Raw genomic sequence first — 25154 nt, forward strand, 5'->3', positions numbered from 1 at the left:
GAGTGCGACGAGACCTCGAGGGACCGACGATCGCCAAGACTGCACGACTTCTTTGTAACAAGCCCACCGTGTGCTCCACTGGTGAGTGCTTTGGGGTCCGAGAAGCCCCAACCCTGAGCAGCTCCAGCACCGAAGATCAGCCCTCCAGCATCTCCACGATCTGCGTGGGGCCCTTCTGCTTTTGCGTGCTCACCGCGCTGTGTGGCTACTAGCCGGCTGGCTTGTGGCCTTCTTCACGACGCCCGACGACATCACTGCTGCTGGTCTGGTTGCTCCAGACTGGCCCTTGCTTCCTTGCAACAGAGAAGCACCCCGGACCCTCCTGGTCCACTCCAGACGCCATTTTGAGTCCACCGCGTGGGCTTGAATTTGCCAAGGCTTTGTTGCCCAATCCTGGGTCCAGCGACGCCGACAGCTTCAATCTTCGTGGGACAGCTCGCCCCTCCATCCTGGTCGCCGACAACGCCTCCTGGTCCGTGAGATCTGCGAGCACAGCGTCACCCACTCACCTAGTCGAGGTGACTACCATCCGGTGCCCTCCTGGTGCCACCTGACTACTGGCTAGTAGTCTCGAACTTGGTCCCCTCTGCTTTCAGGTGTCATCTTCCTTCGATCCAGGCTTGGATCCATCGAACTTTCTTCACTGGTCACCTGCCAGCAACTTCTTTCTTCCAGGCGCCTGGTCCGTCTACGAGGATTCCCGACGTCTTTTGAGACCTATGCAGCTGCAGCCCCTGGGCTAGGTAACTTCGGCATTTCGGTGCCCCAGCATAGCCTCACTATCCAAGGGTCAGAATCCACTTTCGTTTTCCTCCTACCAGGTCGGGTTCGCCCGAGAACACTAACTTTGTCTTTACTAGCTACCATAGACTTTGTCCCGCATCACGCGTGAGAGTGCACACTCTGCACCAGAGTCCCCTGGGTCTCCTAGAAGTAATCTGAAGATTCTATAGTCAAGATCTAGCGATTCCAAAGCCTATTAGTACTGTACTTACCTGCTAGTAATTTCGCATTCCACTTTCAGAGTATATGGTTTTCCGTGCCCCTCGGGCATTTGTATATACTGTGCTAACTTAAGTATTTTCGTAAAGGTTTTGTTTTGTGCTTAGTACCCTGTCCTCATAAAGAGTACAGGGCTGTTGTGAATCTTAATAAATAACTTGTTTAATTTCATAACACTTGTGTGGTGTCCTTTCACTTGGTGTTCAAGGGGTATATGTGTGGCATAACAGCTGGCTTAACACGCCCTCTCGAGTCTTTAGCCTTAGACTGCTCATATCCACGCTACTAGGATAGCTGGTCTATAAGGTTGACTTACAACCAATCATCAATAAGGGTTGCTGGACTGATACATAGTGTTCACTAGAATAGTGAGCACTGCATATCAGGCCACCTTCTCACAGTTAGGGTAGTGCGGTCCCAGCGATCCTACAGCCTCTGGACAGCTCCATTCCTTCTATCGACTTTCACATTCCACTTACTTAGTATATGGTTTGTTGTGCCCCTAGGGCAACATTGTAATTGTGCAACTTAACGTATTTTTCTTAAGAGTCTTGTCATGCGCTCAGCCCTCTGATCTCAAAGAGTTCAGAGGTGTTGTGTTAGTTAATAACGAATATGCTACTTACCAGTATGCATCTGTTCTTGGCATGTAGGGCTGCTGACATTCATATCTGTGCATAGATCGCCGCCTAGTGTTGGGTCCGGATGATTGCACATTGTTGTCCTGGAAGAGTCTTCGAAGTATCAAGAGATAGGTGGCTCCTCCCCTGGACTACAGTGCGCATGGGCATCCTCTCCATCTTCAGATTGTTTTTCGCCATTGTGGCAGAGATGGAGTGTAATACAGTGAGTGATGTCCATGCTACATAGTAATTCTGAATGCTACAGCTGCTACAGGCGCCGGGGAGGAGGGTGGGTGATATGAATGTCAGCCGCCCTACATGCCAAGAACAGATGCATACTGGTAAGTAGCATATTCGGTTCGAGGCATGTGGGCTGCTGAATTCATATATGTGCATAGATTACATAGCAGTCCCTCTTGTTAGCGGCGGCTGCTCGTGCTAGCTGCAGCAGTCTGAAAAAGTTTTGAGAACAGCCTGTCCTACAGCTGCCTGCTGTCTTGAATGTACATCTACGCAGTAGTGTTTCGTAAATGTATGTATAGTGGACCATGTGGCTGCTCTACATATCTCTTCTAAAGGAATGTTCCCCAGGAAAGCCATGGATGCTCCTAACTTACGTGTGGAGTGTGCTCTTGGAGGAATGGTTAGTGTACGTTTAGCCTTTGCATAGCACATCTGTATACACTTAACGATCCATCTTGCTAGTCCTGTTTTGGAAATGGGGTTGCCTTTGTGCTGTGGAGAAAAGGCAACAAACAGTTGTTTTGTCTTCCTGAAATCCTTTGATCTTTCTATATAGTACGTAAGAGGCCTCTTGACATCTAATGTGTGTAGAAATCTCTCTGCAACATTTTCCGGATTAGGATAGAAAACTGGCAGTTCTATGGTTTGGTTCATGTGGAACTGCGAAATCACCTTAGGCATGAATGTAGGGTTGGTGCGTAGTACAACTCTATTTGCGTGGACCTGTATGAATGGCTCTTGAATGGTCAGTGCCTGGAGTTCACTAACTCTTCTCAGTGAGGTAATGGCTACTAGGAAAGCAACTTTCCAGGTCAGAAATTGAATCTCACAAGAGTATAGAGGTTCAAAAGGTGGTCCCATCAGTCTGGTGAGGACCACATTCAGGTTCCAGACCGGTGAAGGTGGGTGTCTGGGAGGGATCACTCTTTTAAGTCCCTCCAGAAAAGCTTTAATGGCAGGCACTCTGAATAGTGAGAGGTGCTGCCTGTTCTGAAGATAAGCTGCTATTGCGGATAAATGTATACGAATGGAACTGTATGCTAGATTACATCTGTATAAGTGCAACAAATAACAGATAATGTTTTGAATTGATGCATCCAGTGGGTTAATGTCATTATTGTTACAATATATGACAAACCTTTTCCATTTAGCCGCATAACATGCTCTGGTTGTGGGTCTTCTTGCCTCCTTGATGATATTCATATATTCTGGCGGCAAGTTGAGGTAGCCAAATTCTAAGACTTCAGGAGCCAGATCTCCAGGTTTAGCAGTTGCGGATCTGGGTGCTGAATTTCGCCATGGCTCTGACTTAAAAGTCTGGGTGTTAGCCGCAGTCTTTGATGCGGTACCACGGAAAGTTCTACTAGCGTGGTGTACCATGGCTGGCGTGCCCACGTCGGAGCAACCAGGATGAGTGTCATCGAGTGTTGCTTCAGCTTGCGTGCCACCAGCGGTATTAGAGGTGCTGGGGGAAAAGCGTATGCAAATCTGCCTGACCAGTTCATCCATATCGCATTGCCCTGTGACTGCGGATGTGGGAACCTGGCAGCAAAGCTTTGGCATTTTGCGTTTTCCCTTGTGGCGAATAGGTCTATCACAGGATGACCCCACTGCTGGAAGTACGGTTGGAGTACTGATGGATGTATCTCCCACTCGTGCATCTGGTGGCTGTGTCTGCTGAGCAGATCCGCCATCTGGTTGTCCTTGCCCAGGAGGTGTTCCGCCATGAGGAAGATGTTCCTCTGAATGGCCCACTTCCACATGCTCTGAGCCATATGAGACAACTGTGGAGAGTGTGTTCCTCCCTGCTTCTGTATGTAGTACATGGCAGTCATGTTGTCCGTCCAGATCAACACAACCTTGTGGCACAGGTGTACTTTGAAAGCTTTCATTGTCATGAAGATTGCCATCAATTCCAGAAGGTTGATGTGCATCTTCTTCTGCTGTGTCGTCCATAGTCCCTGCACCGTGTAATGGAGTACATGAGCTCCCCATCCTTGGAGAGATGCGTCCGTCGTCAGTATTATCTGTGGTACAGGCTCTTGGAACAGTCGGCCCTTGCAAAGGTTTTGTGGGTTCCACCTATGCAGAGAGTTGTATGCCTGACCGCTCACCAACACTAGGGGCCAGATGTAGGTAGCCCTTTACCGATCGGAATCGGCCGAAAATACCAATTTTCGGCCGTTTCCGATCGGTAATGGACTAGGGAGATGTAGGTGCACATATTCGGTAATTTTACCGAATCGTTATTATTACCGATTCGGTAATAATTACTGAATCGGTAATATTTACCGATTCGGTAATATTTAACGAATACGTGCCCTTAGGGCATGTCTGTGTGCCACATTGCACACATGCCCGTTTTGGGGGTGCTAGAGGGTGTCAAAGTGACACCCCCTGCACCCTTGTGAATTCATTAATTACAGATTCGGTAAATACCGAATCGGTAATGCCTAATTATTCCTATGATTTACAAAAGGGGGTGGTGATGAACAGAGTGTCTGAATTGAGCAGACCACTCTTACCCAGTCCAAAGATCAGGGCTTGATCCATCACCGTTATTTATCTCACTGCCCCATCCCAGCTCAGAACCTGGCTATATGCAAATCAGTCTGTCCCTGGCCCAGTGCATCATGGGAACAGGGCAGACTAAACTACCAAGCCAATTCTTTACCAGAAAGGAGACAAGCTACCGGGGACCGGTTTCTGGCATTTCAGCCTCTTCGGCCCGGCTTGCTTGAATCCTGATGGAGCAGTGAGAAAGGGACTCATGTCTGAGTATACCCTGCCACACCTATAGTGGCCAAAATCGATTTACAAAAGGGGGTGGTGATGAACAGAGTGTCTGAATTGAGCAGACCACTCTTACCCAGTCCAAAGATCAGGGCTTGATCCATCACCGTTATTTATCTCACTGCCCCATCCCAGCTCAGAACCTGGCTATATGCAAATCAGTCTGTCCCTGGCCCAGTGCATCATGGGAACAGGGCAGACTAAACTACCAAGCCAATTCTTTACCAGAAAGGAGACAAGCTACCGGGGACCGGTTTCTGGCATTTCAGCCTCTTCGGCCCGGCTTGCTTGAATCCTGATGGAGCAGTGAGAAAGGGACTCATGTCTGAGTATACCCTGCCACACCTATAGTGGCCAAAATCGATTTACAAAAGGGGGTGGTGATGAACAGAGTGTCTGAATTGAGCAGACCACTCTTACCCAGTCCAAAGATCAGGGCTTGATCCATCACCGTTATTTATCTCACTGCCCCATCCCAGCTCAGAACCTGGCTATATGCAAATCAGTCTGTCCCTGGCCCAGTGCATCATGGGAACAGGGCAGACTAAACTACCAAGCCAATTCTTTACCAGAAAGGAGACAAGCTACCGGGGACCGGTTTCTGGCATTTCAGCCTCTTCGGCCCGGCTTGCTTGAATCCTGATGGAGCAGTGAGAAAGGGACTCATGTCTGAGTATACCCTGCCACACCTATAGTGGCCAAAATCGATTTACAAAAGGGGGTGGTGATGAACATGCACTGGGACAGGAACAGACTAATTTGCATACAGCCAGGTTCTGAAACTGGGATGGTGCAGTGAGCTAAAAAACGGTGTTGGATCTAGCCCTGATCTCTTGACTGGGTGAGAGCTTTCTGCTTAATTCAGAGACTCTGTCCCTCACCACCCCGTTTTGTAAATATTTTTGTCCACCCTAAGCGTGGAAGGGTATTCTCAGATGTGAGACCCTTGCTCATTGCACCATCAGGATTCAAGCAACCCGGGCCGAAGACGGCTGTAATGCCAGAAACCGGTCCCCGGGAGCTTGTTTCCTTCCCAGTGTAAGAATTGGCTTTTGTAGTTTGGTTTGCCCTGTTCCCATCATGCACTGGGACAGGAACAGACTAATTTGCATACAGCCAGGTTCTGAAACTGGGATGGTGCAGTGAGCTAAAAAACGGTGTTGGATCTAGCCCTGATCTCTTGACTGGGTGAGAGCTTTCTGCTTAATTCAGAGACTCTGTCCCTCACCACCCCGTTTTGTAAATATTTTTGTCCACCCTAAGCGTGGAAGGGTATTCTCAGATGTGAGACCCTTGCTCATTGCACCATCAGGATTCAAGCAAACCGGGCCGAAGACGGCTGTAATGCCAGAAACCGGTCCCCGGGAGCTTGTTTCCTTCCCAGTGTAAGAATTGGCTTTTGTAGTTTGGTTTGCCCTGTTCCCATCATGCACTGGGACAGGAACAGACTAATTTGCATACAGCCAGGTTCTGAAACTGGGATGGTGCAGTGAGCTAAAAAACGGTGTTGGATCTAGCCCTGATCTCTTGACTGGGTGAGAGCTTTCTGCTTAATTCAGAGACTCTGTCCCTCACCACCCCGTTTTGTAAATATTTTTGTCCACCCTAAGCGTGGAAGGGTATTCTCAGATGTGAGACCCTTGCTCATTGCACCATCAGGATTCAAGCAAACCGGGCCGAAGACGGCTGTAATGCCAGAAACCGGTCCCCGGGTGCTTGTTTCCTTCCCAGTGTAAGAATTGGCTTTTGTAGTTTGGTTTGCCCTGTTCCCATCATGCACTGGGACAGGAACAGACTAATTTGCATACAGCCAGGTTCTGAAACTGGGATGGTGCAGTGAGCTAAAAAACGGTGTTGGATCTAGCCCTGATCTCTTGACTGGGTGAGAGCTTTCTGCTTAATTCAGAGACTCTGTCCCTCACCACCCCGTTTTGTAAATATTTTTGTCCACCCTAAGCGTGGAAGGGTATTCTCAGATATGAGACCCTTGCTCATTGCACCATCAGGATTCAAGCAAACCGGGCCGAAGACGGCTGTAATGCCAGAAACCGGTCCCCGGGAGCTTGTTTCCTTCCCAGTGTAAGAATTGGCTTTTGTAGTTTGGTTTGCCCTGTTCCCATCATGCACTGGGACAGGAACAGACTAATTTGCATACAGCCAGGTTCTGAAACTGGGATGGTGCAGTGAGCTAAAAAACGGTGTTGGATCTAGCCCTGATCTCTTGACTGGGTGAGAGCTTTCTGCTTAATTCAGAGACTCTGTCCCTCACCACCCCGTTTTGTAAATATTTTTGTCCACCCTAAGCGTGGAAGGGTATTCTCAGATGTGAGACCCTTGCTCATTGCACCATCAGGATTCAAGCAAACCGGGCCGAAGACGGCTGTAATGCCAGAAACCGGTCCCCGGGAGCTTGTTTCCTTCCCAGTGTAAGAATTGGCTTTTGTAGTTTGGTTTGCCCTGTTCCCATCATGCACTGGGACAGGAACAGACTAATTTGCATACAGCCAGGTTCTGAAACTGGGATGGTGCAGTGAGCTAAAAAACGGTGTTGGATCTAGCCCTGATCTCTTGACTGGGTGAGAGCTTTCTGCTTAATTCAGAGACTCTGTCCCTCACCACCCCGTTTTGTAAATAATTATTCCTATGGGCTTCAAAGCCCATAGGAATGAATGGGCATTACCGATTCGGTATTTACCGAATTGGTAATTAAAGAATTGTTAAGGATTCGGTAACGAATCCAGATGTTGGGACCTACATCCCATTTACCGATTTTGAAATACCGAATCGGTAAAATTCGGTATTTCAAAATCGGTAAATGGGATTTACCTACATCGGGCCCTAGGTCTTTCAATTGTCCTTGAGCCTGATTCCACTGACGTGCCAAGCACTCCTGAAGCGGGCGCATATGTAGTCTCGCGTGCGGGACTATGAGGATGCAGGAGGCCATCATGCCTATCAACTGCATGAACACTCTTGCTGGAAGAGAGTGTTGGGGTCTAAATTTTTGTATCAGAAATTGCATGCTGTTTATCCTCACTGAATTTGGCTGAGCTTTGGCTGCCAGAGTGTCTATTGTCGCGCCCAGGTACTGTCGCACATGGGCGGGCTGAAGATGTGACTTTGGATAATTCAGCGAGAATCCCAGACTGTGAAGAAGATGAATGGTGTGGGACATGTGGCTGGCACGCTGCTGGGCCGTCTTTGCTTTAATAAGCCAGTCGTCCAGATAAGGGTAGACGTGTATGTGCTGTCTCTTTAGGTGTGCTGCTACCGTTGTCAGGCACTTTGAGAACACCCTGGGTGCCGTCGTTACTCCGAAAGGGAGTACTTTGAACTGACAATGTTGAATAGTGAACCTGAGATACTTTCTGTGTGATGGGTGTATGGGTATATGGAAATATGCATCTTTCTGATCTAGTGTTGCGAGGAAGTCTCCCTGACTGAGTAACGGTAGAACCTGCTGTAAGGTGAGCATATGAAAATGCTCTGACAGAATGTATCCGTTTAGAGGCCGTAGGTCCAGTATGGGTCTGAGAGACCCGTCCTTTTTGGGGATTAAGAAATACAGAGAGTACACCCCTGAGCCTTGGTCTTCTACAGGCACGAGCTCTATGGCTCCTTTTTGCAGCATGCCGACGACCTCCTGCTGCAATAAGTGTAAGTGCTCTGCGGACATAGGACAGTGTCTTGGTGGTATGTTGGGTGAAGTGGATGTCGGCTCTAGACAGTACCCGTACTGGACAATGCCGCTCACCCACCTGTCTGTGGTGATGGATTTCCAGACCGGCAGGAACTGCTGCAGTCTCCCCCCAACCGGTGTTATATGGTCGGGCAGTGACAGGGCGTCACTGTTTGTTATTGGCAGGGGATCTGGAATTGTTGTTTCCTCTTCCTCTGCCCTTGACGTTGTTTCCACGATATCCACCCCTGTTGTGTTTATTGTAGGTAGTTTGTGTACCTCCTTTATTATACTGTGTCTGCTGTGTGTTTTGGCCTCATGAAGGTCCTCTATTGTTGGAGCGACGAAAGGAGCCACCCCGAAACTGCTGTGACTGCAGAGCCCCCATAGACTTTGCAGTCTCGGTGTCTTCTTTAATCTTTTCAAGGGTGGTGTCAACCTTAGGGCCAAATAAGTAGTCCGGGTTAACTGGCTGATTGAGGATAGTAGTTTGAGGATAGTAGTTTGTATTCCTGGTTTGAATCCCGAGATTCTTAACCAGGCATGTCTTCTTAATAGGACGCTAGTGTTAATGGCTCTGGCTGCAGTGTCAGCTGCGTCCAGCGCGCACTTGATGGAAGCATTGGTTATAAGCTTTCCTTCTTGGATTAGTAGCTCCGCTCCCTCCTTGTACTGATCTGGTAGGTGTTGCAACAGTGTCTCAAGGGTATTATAATGGGCCCTGCCATATCTTGCCAAGAGTGCCTGAGTGTTGGCAATGCGCCAGATGTTAGCTGCCTGCGCTGCCACCCTTTTCCCCGAAGTTTACAGTACTTTCGACTCCTTGTCAGGAGGAAGAGCATCACCTGTAGTCTGGGAGTTTGCTCTCTTACGTGCATTAGAAACAACTAATGAGTCCAATGGCAACTGTCCTCTTATACAAGTAGGGTCCACAGGTGCCGGTTTATATTTCTTTTCAATTCTAGGGTTTAATACCCTTGCTCTGGTGGTCTCCTTAAAAATGTCATCAGCATGTTTAAGGACCTCTCTTAGCATGGGCAGAGTCTTGACGGTTCTTTCCGAAGTGGAAAAGGTGTCGACCAGAAAATCTTCCTCAATAGGGTCAGCATGTAGTTGCACATCATGGTTACTCGCCGCTCTTTCAATAAGGGCGTTAAAGGCAGTAGTGTCCTCCGTAGGAGATGTTTTTACATTGTATGTATGTGTGTCAGGGGCATTCTGTGGATCCCCTGTTTCAGCTGGGTCTGCCCATGGTTGGTTCTGATCGTCGGGATCAGTGTCCACATGATAAGTGGCATCCTCATTGTGAGAAGTTGGCCTGATATTCAGTGTTCACTATTCTAGTGATCACTATGTATCAGTCCAAACAACCCTTATGGTGATTGGTTGTTAGTCAACCGATAGACCAGCTATCCTAGTAGCATGGACAAGAGCAGTCTTCGGGATAAACTCTAGAGGGCGTGTTAAGCCAGCTGTTATACCATCACATATACCCCTTGAACACCAAGTGAAATGACACCACACAAGTGTTATGAAAATAAACAGTGTATTTATTTAGATCACAACAGCCCTGTACTCTTTATGAGGACAGGGTACTAAGCACACAACAAAACTCTTACGAAAATACTTTAAGTTGCACAATTTACACAAATGCCCGAGGGGCACGAAAAACCATATACTATGGAAGTGGAATGCGAAATTACTAGCAGGTAAGTACCGGACTAATAGGCTTTGGAATCGCTAGGACTACGTTACTGAACCTTCAGATTACTAGTAGGAGGCCTAGGGGACTCGGGTGCAGAGTGTGCACTCTCACGCGGGATGCGGGACAAAGTCTATGGAGGCTGGTAAAAATCCAAGTTAGTGTTCTCGGGCGAACCCGATAAGGTAGGTTGAAAACGAAAGTGGAACTGGACCCTTGGATAGTGAGGCTATGCTGGGGCACCGAAATGCTGAAGTTACCAAGCCCAGGGGCTGCGGCTGCATAGGTCTGAAAAGACGTCGGAAACCTTCGTTGACGAACCAGGAGCCTGAAAGAAGGAGTTGCTGGCAGGCGACCAGTGAAGATTGTTCGATGGATCCAAGCCTGGATCGAAGATGGAAGACACCTGTAAGCAGAGGGGACCAAGTCCTGAATCACTGGCCATTGATCAGATGGGCACCAGGATGGCACCGGATGGAGTCACCTCGACCAGGTGAGTGGGCGACGCTGGGCTCTGCAGTCTCACGGACCAGGAGGCGTTGTCGGCGACCAGGATGGAGGTGCGAGCTGTCCCACGATGGTGGATGCTGTCGACGTCGCTGGACCCAGGATTGGGGCAACAAGTCTTGGCAAATCCAAGCCCACGCGGTGGACTCAAAATGGCGTCTGGAGTGGACCAGGAGGGTCCGGGGTGCACCTCTTTTGGAAGGGAGCAAGGGCCAGTCTGGAGCAACCAGACTGGTAGTGGTGATGTCGTCGGTCGTCGTCGGGAAGGTCACGAGCCAGCGGGCTAGTAGCCAGACAACGCGGTGAGCAGCCAAAAAGCAGAAGGGCCCCACGCAGATCTCGTGGATGCTGGGGGGCTGGACTTCGGTGCTGGAGCTGCTCAGGGTCGGGGCTTCTCGGACCCCAAAGCACTCACCAGAGGATCCCTCGGCGGTCGTGCTGGATAGAAGTCGTGCAGTTCTGATGATGGCCAGTCCCTCGAGGTCTCGTCGCACCTACGGTTCTCAGCTTAGCTGTAGAGGTAGGTAGAGGTCAGAGGTGCCAGGGAAGCCGGGTCTCGTCGAGCTGGCCAGTCGGATTCCGGAGGAAGGACGTGCAGCAAACCGCAGAGTTCTTAGATGGTGCCTGCGGATGCAGGGTGACTACTCCTTAGCCAAAAGGGAGAAATCTTGAGAAGAGTCGAGAGTTCCTTTCGTGGAAAGTAGTTTCTTGATTCAAAGATGATCTAATTTGGAAGTGTGAGAAGGTGGCCCGATATGCAGTGCTCACTATTCTAGTGAACACTATGTATCAGTCCAGCAACCCTTATTGATGATTGGTTGTAAGTCAACCTTATAGACAAGCTATCCTAGTAGCGTGGATACGAGCAGTCTAAGGCTAAAGACTCGAGAGGGCGTGTTAAGCCAGCTGTTATACCACACATATACCCCTTGAACACCAAGTGAAAGGACACCACACAAGTGTTATGAAAATAAACAGTGTATTTATTAGAATCACAACAGCCCTGTACTCTTTATGAGGACAGGGTACTAAGCACAAAACAAAACTCTTACGAAAATACTTAAGTTAGCACAGTATATACAAATGCCCGAGGGGCACGGAAAACCATATACTCTGAAAGTGGAATGCGAAATTACTAGCAGGTAAGTACAGTACTAATAGGCTTTGGAATCACTAGGTCTTGACTATAGAATCTTCAGATTACTTCTAGGAGGCCTAGGGGACTCGGGTGCAGAGTGTGCACTCTCACGCGTGATGCGGGACAAAGTCTATGGTAGCTAGATTTCACAGAGTTAGTGTTCTCGGGCGAACCCGACCTGGTAGGAGGAAAACGAAAGTGGATTCTGACCCTTGGATAGTGAGGCTATGCTGGGGCACCGAAATGCCGAAGTTACCTAGCCCAGGGGCTGCAGCGGCATAGGTCTCAAAAGACGTCGGGAATCCTCGTAGACGGACCAGGAGCCTGGACGAAAGATGCTGGCAGGCGACCAGTGAAGAGAGTTCGAAGTGATCCAAGCCTGGATCTTAAAGAGAGATGACACCTGAAAGCAGAGGGGACCAAGTTCGAGACTACTAGCCAGTAGTCAGGTGGCACCAGGAGGGCACCGGATGGTAGTCACCTCGACTAGGTGAGTGGGTGACGCTGTGCTCTGCAGAGCACACGGACCAGGAGGCGTTGTCGGTGAGCAGGATGGAGGAGCGAGCTGTCCCATGATGGATGAAGCTGTCGGCGTCGCTGGACCCAGGATTGGGCAACAAAGCCTTGGCAAATTCAAGCCCACGCGGTGGACTCAAAATGGCGTCTGGAGTGGACCAGGAGGGTCCGGGGTGCTTCTCTGTTGCAAGGAAGCAAGGGCCAGTCTGGAGCAACCAGACCAGCAGCAGGGATGTCGGGCGTCGTGAAGAAGGCCACAAGCCAGCCGGCTAGTAGCCACACAGCGCGGTGAGCAGGCAAAAGCAGAAGGGCCCCACGCAGATCGTGGAGATGCTGGAGGGCTGATCTTCGGTGCTGGAGCTGCTCAGGGTTGGGGCTTCTCGGACCCCAAAGCACTCCCCAGTGGAGCATACGGTGGGCTTGTTGCAAAGAAGTCGTGCAGTCTTGGCGATCGTCGGTCCCTCGAGGTCTCGTCGCACTCACAGTTCTCAGCTTGGCTGTAGAGGTGAGTAGAGGTCAGAGGTGCCAGGGAAGCCGGGTCTCGTCGAGCTGGGCAGTCGGATTCCGGAGGAAGGACTTGCAGCAGACCGCAGTGTTCTTAGGATGGTGCCTGCGGATGCAGGGTGACTTCTCCTTAGCCACAAGGGAGAATCTTGAAGAAGGAAATCTTGATGTATTTCGCAGAAAGTCGTGTCTTGATTCCAAAGATGATCTAATTTGAACAGGGGCCCGCTCCTATCTTTTTACTAAAAAAGGGGGCTGACCCGGTGACTAGGTCCTGCCTATGGGTGGGACTAGGAGGGGGGTGGTTACACCCCTCTCCTATGCCGGACTTCCCCCAGGCCAGGGGCTGGTGTGCCCCTGGAACTGGTTCTGACCGGCCTATGCGTAGTGAGCACCGGGGTGCCACTCAGCAGTCACCTTCCTGTAAAGCCCTGCCTACCCAGGATACACAAAACCCTGTCTGGGACGGTGCTAGCACCGCCCACGACAGGAAACCCTTTGTCCAGGCTCCCCTCGCTGGAAGGACTCCCAGCTGCAGGGGGTCAGACTCGTGTCTGTGGTGGCAGCATCCATTTTGTGGAGCTGAGGCTTCTTTTAACTTTAACCGGGGTTCCCAGTTACATACATGTCGTGTCCCTCTAGAAGGGTGGAATGCTAACCCTGTCGCCAGAATTGGCGAGGGGTTAGTATTCCAATTCGTATGACACCTTACTCGACATGTTTTGATAAAGCAATACCAAAGATAGCATTTAACCGCAAGGATTATAATGCACTTAAGAGTATATGGTATGCGATATCATGGAACAGCTATTAGGACTTGGTTCCGCAAGCTGCAGACAGGCTCAGCTCATGCCAGAGCACCATCTCACATGATTCCAAGCACTCTGCCTTCAGGATTGTTAAGGCCTGCCATAGGAGTGACTGATAGGAATCGGTGTGTCCATTGTAGGGTTAGATATAGGTATACTATATCTAAAGCAAAGGGTGATTACACGACTTTGCCCCAGCTGTCATGCAGCCAGTTGTGTCAAATTTAGGAGGCCAGCCAGGGGTGGCATAATACATGCTTCAGCCCCTGGTAGGCCCTGGGTACACCTATGCCCTGAGTTACAGGGTCTGATAAGGTGGCCCAGTACCAATTGGAAATGTACCTAAGGTACATGGAATCCATTTTACAGAGAGCAGTAGGCCTGGGGTCCTGATTGGCAGGGTCCCAGGTCGACTATGTCAAAAACCAGCTAAAACACAGGGCAAAAAGTTGGGGGCAACCATAGTCAGGAGGTACCTTCCTACAGGAAGGGTCCCCGCTCCTGCCTTTATCCTAAAGAAAGGGGTGGGTACGCGACTAGGTCCTGCCCTAGGGGTGGGACCAGGAAGGGGGTGGTTACACCCCTCTCCCATGCCGGACTTTCCCCAGCTCAGGGGCTGGTGTGCCCCTGGAACTGGTTCTAGCCGGTAGATGCGTAGTGAGCACCGGGGTGCCACTTGCAGTCACCTTCCTGTAAAGCCCTGCCTACCCAGGATACACAAAACCCTGTCTGGGATGGTGCTAGCACCGCCCCTGACAGGAAACCCTTTGTCCAAGCTCCCCTCGCTGGAAGGACTCCCAGCTGCAGGGGGTCAGACTTGTGTCTGTGGTGGCAGCATCCATTTTGTGATGCTGAGGCTCGAGTTAACTTTAACCGGGGTTCACAATTACATACATGTCGTGTCCCTCTAGAAGGGTGGAATGCTAAACCCGTCGCCAGAATTGGCGAGGGGTTAGTATTCCAATTCGTATGACCCCTTACTCGACATGTTTTGATAAAGCGATACCAAAGATGGCATATAACCGCGAGGATTATAATGCACTTAAGAGTATATGGTATGCGTTATCATGGAACAGCTATTAGGACTTGGTTCCGCAAGCTGCAAATGGGCTCAGCTCATGCCAGAGCACCATCTCACATGATTCCAAGCACTCTGCCTTCAGGATTGCCAAGGCCTGCCATAGGAGTGACTGATAGGAATCGGTGTGTCCATTGTAGGGTTAGATATAGGTATACTATATCTAAAGCAAAGGGTAATTACACCACCCTGCCCCAGCTGTCGTGCAGCCAGTTGTGTCAGATTTAGATGGCCATCCAGGGGTGGCATAATACATGCTGTAGGCCCTGGGTACACCTATGCCATGAGTTACAGGGTCTGATAAGGTGGCCCAGTATCAATTGGATAATGCACCTAAGGTACACGTGTCAATTTAGTGAGAGAACAGCTAGGCTGTGGGTCTGATTAGCAGGCCCACAGCCAGAGAAAGTCGTAAACCAGTGAAACAAAAGCAAAAAATCTGGGCGATCATAGGATTGCAGACCCTACTCTCCTACACTCATTATCGTCATCCCCTGCATCCACATCTGAATATGTGGGTGAAAAAGACTGAGGTTCTTGTCCATAGGATTGCAGAGGTTCCACAAGAACTGGTGATGTGGTTGAATCCCTTTTCTTCTTTAATGGAATCTTATAGGACTCTGTGTGTGTTTCTGGTATTATTTTCCTCTTATAAATGGACAGTCTACCAGTGTCCGAGTCGATGAACTGCCTCGACTCTTGTTCTTCAGGCTCTTCTGTAGCCCCTCGTCCCATCGACACTCCTTTAATGGCTCCGATACCCCTTTTCGGTTCGAACATCATCGGTGGCAACCCGAATTTGATTGGTGTCGATGCAGTCTGAATTTTTCCGACCAACTTCGGGGTTGGGGCCTTCTTCGGTCCTACCATCGTAGCCTTTTCTTTGATGTGTTGGAGTGACTCTGACACCTGTTTGGATACGAATGGGGTCGGGTGTGTCGACTCAACAGGGTCCTTTGAGCCAGTCTTTGTCTTGGTCTCGGGCCTTGTCAGAGGATCGACCCCCTCTCTCGGTTCGAGCCTCTTGTCTGTTGCGACTCCCTTGGGCGCCGACTTTGTCGGTTCGACAGCCTTGACCTTGGTCTTCGGTGCCCCAACCTTCGGCTCAATGACTTTTTTGAACTTCTCGGTATCGATGGCCTTCTTCTGTTTCTTCGGCTCCGAGGGGTTTGAGGCCTTGGAACCGACCAGAGTCAGCTGCACTTTTGGTTTCGTTTTTGGCAGTGATGCTTTCGGTTTCGATTTCAATGGCATTTTCGATACCGATGGCTCTTTATATATGTTCGTCGCCGGGCCTTTATGCGGGGCGGTAGAACAAGTCGATAGATCTTGGGTAAGGCCTTGTGGCGATCCCTCGACCTGAGCCTTATCGAGTGCTTGGTCGGCCCCTGTATCGACGGTTGGGCCTAGCTCCTCGCCTGAGCTATCTTCTACGGCCCTAAGGGCCTCTGCGTCGTCTCCTATCTCATCGACGACGTTTTCATCGTCTTCCAATATCTCTTAATCTTCGGCGTCATACTCTGAGTCATGCTCCGAAACAGGATCCGAGTGTCTTCCCGATCCTCCAGATCAATGACCTCTTCGGTCCCGAAGATGTTATCTGGATTAGGCGCTGATCTCTGCGAATCTAATTGAGCCGCGCGAAGAATCCGAAGAGTTTTCTTCGACCTGAACGGGCACAGGCCATACAGTTGGCTTCGTTGTGATCCGGGGACAGGCACTTGTTGCACACCGGGTGGACATCGATGTGCGGGTATTTTGCATTGCAAAGTGGACACCTCTTGAAAAGGCTTCTTTCCATCATAGATCGAAGATCGGGTTGAGAGTGGAAAAAAACAGTCTGATTCCTCGATGTCCTCTCGAAGCTAAGTTATCGGCACCGAACGAAACGATACCGACGCTGTCGAAAGCCTTTTGGCTTTGTCGAAAGCCTTTTGGCTTTGTAGAAAGTTTTCCTAACTTGAGCTAAGATAGTAACATCCGAACCCATTGGCGGAAAAAAACAATCTTAGGATGGAGGGGATGCCCATGCGCACTGTAGTCCAGGGGAGGAGTCACCTATCTCGTGATACTTCGAAGACTCTTCCAGGACAACAATGTGCAATCATCCGGACCCAACACTAGGCGGCGATCTTTGCACAGATATGAATTCAGCAGCCCACATGCCTCGAACATATCTTGTTTATTTTCATAACTACCTGTGTGGTGTCCTTTCATTTGATATTCAAGGGGTTATATGTGGTAAAACAGCTGGCTTCACATGCCAAAAGAGTTTAGCCTAAGGTTGCTTTGTCCATGCTACCATTAGAATAGCTGGTCTATAAGGTTGACTTACAACCAATCACCATAAGGGTTGTTTGGACTGATACAAGGTGATCACTAGAACTAGTGAACATCATATATCAGGCCAACTTCTCACATTGGTGTGCAGCGGTGGGATTTGAGCTTGCTGTTTTTACCAAATATAATCTTGAGATATCATTTGAAAGATCACACAAGGTACCATAGGTACATATAACAAAGCTTAGAAATACTCTGAGTTCTACTGAACCAGCTGGTGTAGTTGAAAGGGAGTAGCACGCCCTGACTACAACTCTTAGCAAGGGATCAGTAGGAAAACCCATAGTGTAGGTAAGTGCACCACGTACACCTCACTAGAAAGCATGTCTAACACAGGAGAGGACACAGTGACTCCCCTTGTGGCAGTTGACCCTCCACAGGTCATTTTAAGATATGCAGCCCGTAGCTTCGAGGAGATGACAAGTGCGTACCTCCAGGCAACCAAAACAGGGTTCAAACCCTACCATTCCTTTTCTGATAGGTCTCTTAGAGACATATGATGCAAGAAGGGCTTCTAATCCAGGCCCATCTAATATTGCAGAAGGAAACGTACCCCTAGTAGAGGAGGACTCCAATCTCCCTGAAACTGAAGAAGTAGAGGAAGAGGAGGACTCATCTGATGGAGAGGTAAATCATGGTCAGGTTAGAGTCAGCAGACTTACCAGGGCCAACTTAAGCATGCATGAGAATGGAACTGGGGGAGCCCCAGACCCATCCTCAAGCAGGCCTAACCTTGGGAATAGACGAGTTAGGTCTCACTCCAGAGGCTCTCTCAGATCTATTCACACCCATGTCTCTCAGGCATCTTCTAATAGATGGATGACATCCCCTCAGAGAAGAGAGCATGAAGCTAAGATGAGGGAAGTGCATCTGAGGATTGAGAGGGAAGAACTGCCCTTGCCAAAGAGAAACTGGCAGCAACATTATCCCTAGAGATAAGGACAGGAGTTTTGATAACAGAAACCGGAGTAAGATAGTGCCCCCATTTAAGGTAGGGGATGACATCCACAAATGGATGACTGCTTTGGAGAGAGCCTGCAAAGTACAGCAGGTACCCCAGAGTCAGTGGGCAGCTATATTGTGGCTCTCCTTTGAAGGTAAAGGAAGAGACAAGAAAAGTGCCTTGATTGATGGGTTTGACCTAACAACTGAACAGTACAGGTTAATGTTCAGAGACACCCAGAAAACTCAGGCTCAGGATTGGACTGACTTTGTTGATTGTGCCACTAAGGCTTTGGTAGGCTGGTTACTGGGAAGTAAAGTTACTGATTACACAGGATTGTATAATCTAATTATGAGAGAGCAAATCTTAAATAATTGTCAGAACCAGTCGTTGCATCAGCACTTAATTGACTCAGATCTGACCTCTCCCCAAGAATTGGGAAAGAAGGCAGACAGATGGGTCAGGACAAGGGTCAAGCAACAGAACCAGAACCAGGGTGGTGGCCAGAAGAAAGCAGACCAAAAGGGTAATCAAGAAAATAAGCAAAATGACCAGAAGTCTTCAACAGGGCCCCAACAATCTAAGGAGGGAGGGTCCCAGAACTCCCAAAAGAAGAATGAAGGTCAAAGAAAACCATGGTGCCAATACTGTAAATGTAAAATTCACTGGTTTAGTGAGTGCAACAAGAAAGGCACAGCTCCTACCACTACTGCCCCATAGGCACCTGCACCCCCTAGTACAGCTAGTAGTGGTAGTGCACCCCCCAAGGCTATAGTTGGGTTAACCCTGGGTACTGAGGTGGGTTCTGACTTAGTTAGAATACCTACTCAGGCTGTTCTTGTTTGTACTGGGGACATGGATATGACCCCGACAATAAGTCCCAGTACTCTGGGCAAGTACAGGCAAACACCTTTAATTAATGGAAAGATGGCTCAGGCCTACAGGGACACCTGTGCCAGTGTCACTATGGTGACACCAGCATTTGTGGACCCTGAACAGGTAATACTAGGTTCAGACTACCTAGTGACCAATGCTAGCAATGTCACTACCAACCATAGTATGGCACTTGTTAATTTCTCCTGGGGAGGGGTAACTGGCCTCAAAAGGGTTGTAGTTAGTTCAGACCTCCCAGTGGACTGTCTGTTGGGCAATGATTTGGAATCCTCCTTATGGTCAGATGTGGAGTATAGGACTCATGTGGAAATGTTAGGTTTGTCAGCACATGTCCTTGCTGTGACCTGGTCACAGGCCAAGAAATGCCCAGCTGAACAAGTGCTGGATCCTGGAACAATGGACCAGACACTTCCCAAGAGAAAGAGCAGTAGGGTTAAGACAGTGCCTTCCCCCCTTGCCTCAAGGTGAGGATCAGCCCTCTCAGGAGGCTGACCCAAAGACCCCAGAAGGAACTGTCCTAGAAGAGCTTGAGCCTGAACAGGTTGAGTTTTTCGGGACAGGGGGGCCTTCCAGGGCAGACTTGAGGCAGGCACAGTTAGAATGTTCCTCTCTTGAACCCCTCGACAGCAGGCTGCTGCTGAGGCTGCAGGGAATGCTACAGGTACCCACAAGGTGTACTGGGATGATGGACTCCTATACTCTGAGGCAAGAGACCCCAAGCCTGGTGCTACCAGGAGGCTGGTTATCCCCTGATCTCTGAGAGGTTTCCTTCTTACCTTAGCCCATGAGATTCCCCTTGCAGGTCACTTAGGCCAGAACACTTGGGACAGGCTTGTCCCCACTTTCACTGGCCTCATATGTCTGAAGACACAAATGAGTTTTGTCGCTCATGTGTCACTTGCCAAGCCAGTGGCAAGTCAGGTGGCACAACAAAGGCCCCCCTTATACCACTACCTGTGGTGGGTGTTCCCTTTGAAAGAGTGGGGATTGACATTGTTGGACCAATGGACCCCCCCCCCCCCAACAGCATCTGGGCACAGATTTATACTGGTGGTAGTGGATCATGCCACCAGGTACCCCGAAGCTATTCCCCTTAGGACCACTACAGCTCCTGTTGTGGCCAGGGCCCTACTTGGAGTTTTCTCCAGAGTGGGGTTTCCTAAGGAGGTTGTCTCTGATAGAGGTACAAACTTTATGTCAGGATACTTGACTGCAATGTGGAAGGAGTGTTGTGTCAATTACAAATTCACCACCCCCTATCACCCACAGTGCAATGGGCTTGTGGAGAGATTCAACAAGTCCCTAAAAGGGATAATAAAAGGGTTACCAGAAAAGCTTAGGCGAAGATGGGAAATCCTTTTACCCTGCCTGCTGTTTGCTTACAGAGAGGTCCCACAGAAGGGGGTTGGCTACAGCCTTTGTGAGCTCTATTTGGGCATCCTGTAAGAGGACCCCTGTGTCTTGTAATGGAAGGATGAGAGTTACCTCTCAAAAAGCCTAAGCAGGACATAGTGGACTATGTACTTGGTCTCCGCTCCAGGATGGCAGAGTACATGGAGAAGGCATCTAAAAACCTTGAGGCCAGCCAAGAACTGCAAAAAACTTGGCATGACCAAAAGGCTGTCCTTACTGTTTACCAGCCTGGACAGAAGGTGTGGGTGTTGGAGTCAGTGGCCCCAGCAGCTCTCCAAGACAAATGGTCTGGACCCCATACTGTCATTGAACGAAAGGGAGAGGTCACCTATCTGGTAGACCTTGGAACTACCAGGAGCCCTCACAGAGTACTTCATGTGAACAGGCTCAAGGCATTTGTCAACAGGGAAGACATGGGCTTGCTCATGGCTACAGATGAGGGACAGGAGGAAGAGAGTGACCCTCTCCTAGACCTGCTCACTCAGAACCCTGATGATGGGTCAGTAGATGGTGTAGTCTTTTCTGACAGCCTCTCTGAACATCAAGAGGATTGCAAACAGGTTCTTCAATCCTTTAGACAAATGTTCTCTCTGACACCAAGTAAGTCAAACTGGTGCACCCATGAGGTGGACACTGGTGACAGTCTGCCTATAAAGAGTAAAATCTACAGGCAACCGGACCACGACAGGGACTGCATAAAGCAAGACGTACAAAAGATGTTGGAATTGGGAGTCATTGAACCCTCAGAGAGCCCTTGGGCTAGTCCTGTAATTCTAGTGCCTAAACCTCACACCCAGGATGGTAAGAGAGAGATGAGGTTTTGTGTAGACTACAGGGGTCTCAATGCTGTCACTAAGACAGATGCCCATCCAATACCAAGAGCAGATGAACTCATAGGTAAATTGGCTTCTGCCAAATTCTTGAGTCCATTTGACCTGACAGCTGGTTATTGGCAAATCAGGTTAGCTGAGGATGCCAAGGCCAAAACAGCATTTTCTACCCCAGAAGGCCATTACCAGTTTGTGGTGATGCCCTTTGGTTTGAAAAATGCACCTGCCACTTTTCAAAGGTTGGTGAACCAAGTTCTCTCTGGGCTGGATGACTTCTGTGCAGCATATCTAGATGATATTGCTGTCTTTAGCTCCACCTGGGAGGATCACCTGATCCACCTGAGGAAAGTTTTGGAGGCCCTGCAAAAGGCAGGACTCACTATCAAGGCTACTAAGTGCCAGATAGGGCAGAGTCAGGTTGTGTACCTGGGCCACCTGGTAGGTGGAGGCCAGGTTCAACCATTGGAGAGCAAGATACAGGACGATAAGTAGAAGGCTGACCCCTAGAGAGAAACGTTGGTCAGCTATTAAGAGGGAGGCCTTTGCTGTGGTTTGGGCCCTGAAGAAGTTGAGGCCATACTTGTTTGGAACTCACTTCAAGATTCAGACAGACCATAAGCCCCACTTGTGGCTAAATCAGATGAAGTGTGAAAACCCCAAACTTATTAGGTGGTCCATTTCCCTACAGGGGATGGACTTTACAGTGGAGCACAGACCAGGGACTGACCATGGCAATGCAGATGGTCTCTCCAGGTATTTCCACTTCGAACAAGAAGAATCCCCTGGTCAAGGTTAGTTTAATGTCCCTAAGTTTTTTTGGGGGGGGGGGGGGGGGGGGGGGGGGGGTTGGGGGGTGTTATGTAGGAGAGTAGGGTCTGCAATCCTATGGTCACCCCAGATTTTTGCTTTTTGCTTCACTGGTTTACGACTTTCCCTGGCTGTGGGCCTGCTAATCAGCCTAGCTGTTCTCTCTCTAAATTGACATCCATGTACCTTAGGTGCATTTACCAATTGGTATTGGTTCACTCTTGTAAGTCCTGGTACAGTGTACCATAGGTACTCAGGGAATAAGTGAACCCAAGGCCTACCAGGGGCTGCAGCATGTATTATGCCACCCCTGGCTGGCCATCCAAATCTGACACAACTGGCTGATCAATCAGCTGGGGCAAGGTGGTGTAATCACCCTTTGCTGTAGATATAGTATACCTATATCTAAACCTAAAATGGACACATACTCCTATAAATCACTCCTATGGCAGGCCTTAACAATCCTGGAGGCAGAGTGCTCGGAATTATGTGAGATAGTGCTCTGGCATGAGCTGAGCCTGTCTACAGCTTTCGGAACCAAGTCCTTTAGCTGTTTCCATGATAACGCTATACCATATACTCTTAAGCGGTTATTGCTAACTTTGGCATAGCATTATCAAAACATGTCGAGTACGGTGTCATACGAATTGGAATACTACCCCCTCGCCAATTCTGGCGACGGGGGTAGCATTCCACCCTTCTAGAGGGACACGACATGTACCTAACTGTGAACCCCGGTTAAAGTTAACCCGAGCCTCAGCATTACAAAATGGATGCTGCCACCAGACACAAGTCTGACCTCCTGCTGCTGGGAGTCCTTCCAGCGAGGGAGGCTTGGACAAAGGGTTTCCTGCCTTGGGAGGTGCTAGCACCACCCCAGACAGGATTTTGTGTATTGGGTAGGACAGGGCTGAAAGGAATGAGACATGCCTGGGGCACACAAGGTGTCCCTGTGCATACACCGGTCTAAACAAGTTCCTGGGGCTCTCCAGCCCCAGCTCTGGCGCAAGACTGGACAAAGGATAGGGGGTGTAACCACCCCCCTTCCTGGTCCCACCCATAGGAGGGACCTAGTCGTAGTACAGCCCCCCTTAGCAGGATAAAGGTAGGAGCTGGTCCCATTCCGAGTTAGATTAATCCTGAACTGAAACTCTACAAGAAGAAACACTGGACTTTGAGCCAAGAAGACTGAAGAAATTTCCCTTGTGAACACCCTGCACAAGCAGGCACCATCAGCGTCCATCGGCTTCCCTTTGTCGTCTTCCCTCGAGGATCCAGACTTCAGAGCCCGACGAGACCCAGATTCCCAGACCTCTCCGACCTCTACCTACATCTGCAGCACAGCTGAGATCCGTGGGTGCGACTAGACACGTGGGACTGGCCATCTTGAAAGAAGCAGCACTTCGTTCCAGCACGACTTCCAGGGTAACCTCGACCAAGTGCTTTGGGGACTGAGAAGCCCCGACCCCGAGCAGCTCCTGCACCGAAGACCAGCCCTCCAGCATCCACGAGATCTGCGTGGGGCCCTTCTGCCTGTTTGCTGCTCGACGCGTTGTCTGGTCACTTGCCGGCTGGCTATTGACCTCCTAGACGACGAACCTTGAAATCCAATCTGCTGGTCTGGTTGCTCCAGACTGGCCCCTGCTTCCCTGCGAAGGAGAAGCACCCCGGACCCTCCTGGTCCACTCCAGACGCCGTTTCCACTCACCGCGTGGGTTGCCTTTGCCAAGGCCTGTTGACTCCAAATCCGGATCCGACACCGCCGACAGCGAGAGCCTGCGTGGGACAGCTTGTGCCTCCATCCTGGTCGAAGACACCACCTGGTCCACGTGGCTGCAGGGACAAGCAACCACTCTTCACCTGATCGCGACAACATCTGGTTCCACTCCAGTCACTGGCTAGTGACTTTGAACATTGTCCCCTCTGCTTTCAGGTTCTCCTCTTCACTGATCCACGCTTGGATCACACCAGACATCTTCCTCCTGATCGCCTGCAGCATCTTTTCTTCTAGGCTCCATAGACTTCAACGCCGGAACCCAACACGACTTCGCACCTATGCACCCGCAGCCTGTGGGTGAGGTAACAAGAGCATCTCGGTGCTCAAGGGTAGATTGACTCTCCTAGTGTCCAGTTCCCCAGTCGTTTTAGTCCTAACTAGTTAGGATTGACCAAACTCACCTTCTACTTGAACTGTACTGTCCATAGACGTTGTTACGCATCTCGCGTGAGTTCACACTCTGCACACGCGTTCCGTGGGCCTCCTATTACTTACCAAAGGTTAGGGTAGTGTAGTCCCAGCGATCCTACAGCCTCTGGACAGCTCCATTCCTTCTATCGACTTTCACATTCCACTTACTTAGTATATGGTTTGTTGTGCCCATAGGGCAACATTGTAATTGTGCAACTTAAACGTATTTTTCTTAAGAGTCTTGTCATGTGCTTAGCCCTCTGATCTCAAAGAGGTCAGAGGTGTTGTGTTAGTTAATAAATATCTTGTTTATTTTCATAACTACCTGTGTGGTGTCCTTTCATTTGATATTCAAGGGGTTATATGTGGTAAAACAGCTGGCTTCACATGCCAAAAGAGTTTAGCCTAAGAATGCTTTGTCCATGCTACCATTAGGATAGCTGGTCTATAAGGTTGACTTACAACCAATCACCATACGGGTTGTTTGGACTGATACAAGGTGACCACTAGAATTAGTGAGCATCATATATCAGGCCAACTTCTCACACCCATCAGCACAAGTCCATCTTGTTAAACATTCAAAAGAGAACTGAAAAAAGCTGCAGTTTGTGCATCACAATCACTTGATTTACGGGTTTCTATTCTCATTCTCAATATGTTGCTGTGCTGTTGGGTGGTGCTTGCAGTATAACTGGAGATCAGTCGCATGCCCTCCATACCTGTTTTCGCCTGAAGAGCTCTTCTTCCTCACGACGTTTCTGCTCCTCCTGCAATCTCTTCTCCTCACGGCGTTTCCTCTCTTCCTCAGCCACCCTCTTAGCCCTGAGTTCTGCATCTCGTCGTTCTTGAAGCTTTGGGGAAAAGAAGAAACAAGAAATTGGTAAAACGCATTGCTTTAATGCAAATAGTGTAGGTAGCTGGCGCACAAGTTACTACTTGTGTAACAATATATCTGTAAGAGACATTAGTTAGTGATAGATTCCTTACCTTAGAATATCCCCCGGCGACAGACTGGATCCGGAAATTTTTGCATAACAGTACCCTTGCGTGTCGGTAGGCGTCGTCTGCGGCTCCGCGTCCGTCGTCGGCGCAGTGATGACATTGTCTGAGTACTTAGAAGCCGCCTCCGCGTGCTGACGTCAGTT

General features: G+C 49.6%; 1 protein-coding gene across 2 annotated transcripts in view; it reads right to left on the reverse strand.

Moving 5' to 3' along the window:
• Positions 1–25154, reverse strand: part of GIGYF1 (GRB10 interacting GYF protein 1) — a 1483862-nt gene that overhangs the window by 376544 nt on the left and 1082164 nt on the right. For both annotated transcript variants that reach the window (XM_086946110.1, XM_086946109.1), the window contains one exon: positions 24729–24860. In XM_086946110.1, the coding sequence (XP_086802236.1) occupies positions 24729–24860 (132 nt within the window). The remainder of the gene's footprint in view (positions 1–24728; positions 24861–25154) is intronic.

The sequence above is a fragment of the Lissotriton vulgaris genome, chromosome 12 (genome assembly GCF_964263255.1).
Source record: "Lissotriton vulgaris chromosome 12, aLisVul1.2, whole genome shotgun sequence".
Lineage (NCBI taxonomy): Eukaryota > Metazoa > Chordata > Amphibia > Caudata > Salamandridae > Lissotriton > Lissotriton vulgaris.